Raw genomic sequence first — 4099 nt, 5'->3', positions numbered from 1 at the left:
ATATATATATATATATATATATATATATATATGCCCTATAAGCATCACTTTTGAATTTGTTTGTAGCACATTGTCAGTATAAGTAGAGAAAAGCAGTGGCCCCAGTCGGCCTCCCTGGGGGACGCCATGACACACTGTGGGAAGACTGAAGCTCCTCTCACCTTCGTGTTGCGGCGTTGGACAGCACGCCATCAGAATCACTGTGATTAATGGCCGCTGTCCTCTCTGGAAGGGGGGGTGGACCCAGGGGGGGGTCAGAGGAAGTGGGCGTCGGCGGGCCTGTCAGTCCGTTCGTCATTGGTGGAGCAGCGTAGGAGGGCGGGGTCTGGCGCTGTCCTGAATGTCAGAGAGGAGGAGTTAGTGATTGTCAGGATGTTAACTCCACAGAATGCGCGGATGCTATTAATTTCAGCAGATTAAAATATATCTGAGGAAATCAAATGTTTTCCAAGATACTTGATTATTGTTGTGGATTGCCGCTGATAACTAAAGTTGGATAACTTCAATCAATAGATTATGAATCATAAAATGTGTGCGTAAAGTTCTCTGTAGACATTAAACAGAGCAGGTCTCCATCTTGTTAAACAGATGGAAGAACCAGAATGATAAAATCCCATTAAGTAGCAGATTGACTGGATATGAAAAAATTGTAAAAACTGGACATTTTTCAAACAGGTTTTAATGTTTTTTGGATCTTTGGCTACAGAAGAGAAGAAGTCTGATGACGTAGTGACATCTACAAGTATTTCAGCCTTGGACTCTGTAACTTGGTTACCGTGGTTACCTTGTTTCCAGCTGTTCTAGCGTTGTATAGAAAGCTGCAGGAAGACTCAGCTCCATTTGGGCCAGTTCTCATTACTATTCAACCAGCTAAGCTGCTGGACTCTGATTGGCTAACAGCTAGCCAATGAGAGCCTGGCTATCAGCAGCCTTTACCCAGCTCATGAATATTAATGAGCTCAGGCAGCATGACGTCAGACTGACCGGCTGTTGTGATTGGTGACGGTGAGTTGTGATTGATTTTCAGTGGTCAGAGCTGACACACACACACACACACGCACAGACACACACACAAACACACACACACACACACACACACACACACACACACACACACAGACCTCACAGATTTCAAACAATGCAAGTAAGGATGGTTTTGTGTGGCAGGGCACCTTTAACCTTTAACCTTTAAATGAATTCCAGTATGTTTTCCTGTAGTTTTTGGAGTCTTGTGCATGAGGGCTCATGGAAGTGGAGTCCAAACCGGGTGTTTCCTCTATAAAAACTGGACCAGCTGCCCCCTTATTTGCATGAAACCTTTCTTCCTCCGCTTCATGTACCATAGACAACATGTACAAGATGAATTCAGTGAGTCAGTGAGTCGTATAGTGAAACCAACGGGGGATCTTTCTGACCTGGCGTGCTGCCGTTGGCGTCCGGCGTCCGGCTGTAGGTCAGGTGCGTCAGGCCGCGGTTCACGTTGGGGGGGTTCGGGGGCTCGCTGGGGGTCTGGGGCTGGGGGTAAAAAGTCAGATAGAAGACACAAGGTCAGAGAGTCATGCTTACACATCCGTATAGAAGACGTTAACAGTTAATATTCCAACTCCAGAGTTATCCTTCCCGTCCAGAGCCACATTAGCATTAGCATTAGCTACTTTTCAACCAGCACCTTTACATTAGACACTAAAGCTCTTCTCCTGTTCGGAGTTAAGTACATTATATATATAATAATAAATCTGTCCCGCACCGTCTCCAGGCTCTGTTTGGGACATCCATCGGGGTTGTAGAGCATCGGGTAACCTCTCCTCAGCACCACGTCCACGCTCTGCCCCATCGGCACCGCCTTCAGCATCTCCACCACCTCCTTATGGGAGCGCCCCAGCACGCAGCTGTCGTTGATGTAGACCAGGATGTCCGCTGGAGGACAGAGACACGGAGACACGGTCAGCCTAAATCATAATGGACGCAGCAGCAATGACTTCATCTGTTTGAGGACGTTTTGAATATGCTAACGAATGACTTCTGTAACGTCTGAATTAGCCTCCGAGATGCTAACGAGAGACTTCTGTAGCGTCTGAAGTAGCCTCCGAGATGCTAACGAGAGACTTCTGTAGCGTCTGAATTAGCCTCCGAGATGCTAACGAGAGACTTCTGTAGCGTCTGAAGTAGCCTCCGAGATGCTAACGAGAGACTTCTGTAGCGTCTGAAGTAGCCTCCGAGATGCTAACGAGAGACTTCTGTAGCGTCTGAAGTAGCCTCCGAGATGCTAACGAGAGACTTCTGTATCGTCGGAAGTAGCCTCCGAGATGCTAACGAGAGACTTCTGTAACGTCTGAAGTAGCCTCCGAGATGCTAACGAGAGACTTCTGTAGCGTCTGAAGTAGCCTCCGAGATGCTAACGAGAGACTTCTGTTAGGTCTGAAGTAGCCTCCGGGATGCTAACGAGAGACTTCTGTTAGGTCTGAAGTAGCCTCCGAGATGCTAACAAGAGACTGCTGTAACGTCTGAAAGACGACAATAACGTTGATTAAAGGTTTTTCCTTGATATTTTGACGTTTGCAGGTCGGCAGGAAAACAACACAAGGGTAAATGTCTCCAGTGTTAGCATGGCTAGCGTGGTTAGCATGGCTAGCATGGTTAGCATCGCACTGACTAAAGTGTCCCCTGCTTTAATTAATAAATCTCATCTTTTACTCAGTGAATGTCACGATGAGCTTTTCATGCCTGGAAGCTTTTTTCCATTATTTCTTTCTTTTACTTGGGCTTTCTGGATTTCTTTTCTTTCTTTGCTTGGCTAATGTTGTCTTTCCCAGGAGACTGTGTGTATGTGTGTGTATGTGTGTGTGTGTGTGTGTGTGTGTGTTACATTCCTGAGTATTTATCTGCAGCCCGCAAGAGCAGGTCTGACAGTGTGGGAGAGAAAGGAGGCTGTGTGTCGGAGAGGTTAAAGAGAGAGTGTGTGTGTGTGAGTAATTGAGTGTGTGTGTGTTTGTGTGTGTGTGTGAGTAATCTAGTGTGTGTGTGTTTGTGTGTGTGTGTGTGAGTAATTTAGTTTGTGTGTGTGTGTGTGCGTGTGAGTAATTTAGTGTGTGTGTGTGTGTGTGAGTAATTGAGTGTGTGTATGTGTGTGTGTGTGTGTGTGTGTGTGTGTGTGTGTGTGTGTGTGTGTGTGAGAGTAAGTGAGTGCGTGTGTGTGAGAGTAATTGAGTGAGTGTGTGTGTGTGTGCCTTAGAGTGAGTGTGTGTGAGTGTGTGCATTAGAGTGTGTGTGTGTGTGAGTGTGTGCATTAGAGTGTGTGTGTGTGTGAATAATTGAGTGTGTGTGTGTGTGTGAATAATTGAGTGTGTGTGTGTGTGTGTGTATGTATGTGTGTGTGTGTGTGTGTGTGTGTGTGTGTGGATTAGTGTAGATCATGAGATTGTGTCTCAGGTCTTTATTTTTCATAATCGTCCAGAGAGAGAGAGAGTCTCTGTTTCATAACAACTAAATATACTAAGTGTAAAACTGATCCTGGTTCTGGATTAACAGGATCTGGAGTAATCTGGTCTGGAACCAGAACCGTTTCCTATGCAGACTTATCACCGAGGCCCAGGTTGAACTGATTATCGAGACTTTGAACTTTGAATATAACTCGACGTCGAAAGGCGACAAAAACCGTGGAAATCTTCGGGAAAAGAACTCAGAAGAAAGTGGCCAAAACTATCAAAAATGAAACAAAACTCCAAAAAGAACATAAAGAAGTAGAAAGTACAAGTACCTCCACATCTGGACCTCATCCAGTACCGCAGTACATGTACTTAGTTACCAGCTGCAGGACTCGGGGGGGGGCTGTACCTGTGGTGAGTGCTGGCGGTCCTCCAGGTGTGACGCTGTACACCTGCAGGAACTCTCGGGCTCGACTCCCCCCCACGATGTTGAAGCCGAACCCTCGGGGGCCTTTGGAGAGCCGGGTGTGGATGGAGTAACCTTTCAGCTGGCCGGGCTGCTCCGTGAACTCTGGGACTAGGACGGAGACAACAAAGTTCAGGTGCATTCTGGGCGTGCTGGTCTTACAGGGAGGTGTGTTCAGGTGCATTCTGGGTGTGCTGGTCTTACAGGG

General features: G+C 46.8%; 1 protein-coding gene across 1 annotated transcript; it reads right to left on the bottom strand.

Moving 5' to 3' along the window:
* Positions 1-161: 161 nt before the first annotated feature.
* Positions 162-4033, bottom strand: LOC117939847 (membrane-associated guanylate kinase, WW and PDZ domain-containing protein 2-like; the record flags this gene model as incomplete). The annotated part of the gene is made up of 4 exons (XM_034865277.1): positions 3835-4033; positions 1748-1917; positions 1416-1515; positions 162-336 (listed from the first exon to the last, which is right to left on the bottom strand). Coding segments are annotated over exons 1-4 (644 nt in total), but the record flags the coding sequence as incomplete, so codon positions are not given.
* Between the last annotated feature and the right edge of the window lie 66 nt (positions 4034-4099).

The sequence above is a fragment of the Etheostoma cragini genome, unplaced genomic scaffold (assembly GCF_013103735.1).
Source record: "Etheostoma cragini isolate CJK2018 unplaced genomic scaffold, CSU_Ecrag_1.0 ScbMSFa_1282, whole genome shotgun sequence".
NCBI lineage: Eukaryota > Metazoa > Chordata > Actinopteri > Perciformes > Percidae > Etheostoma > Etheostoma cragini.
This window is presented reverse-complemented; position numbering and strand designations above follow the sequence as displayed.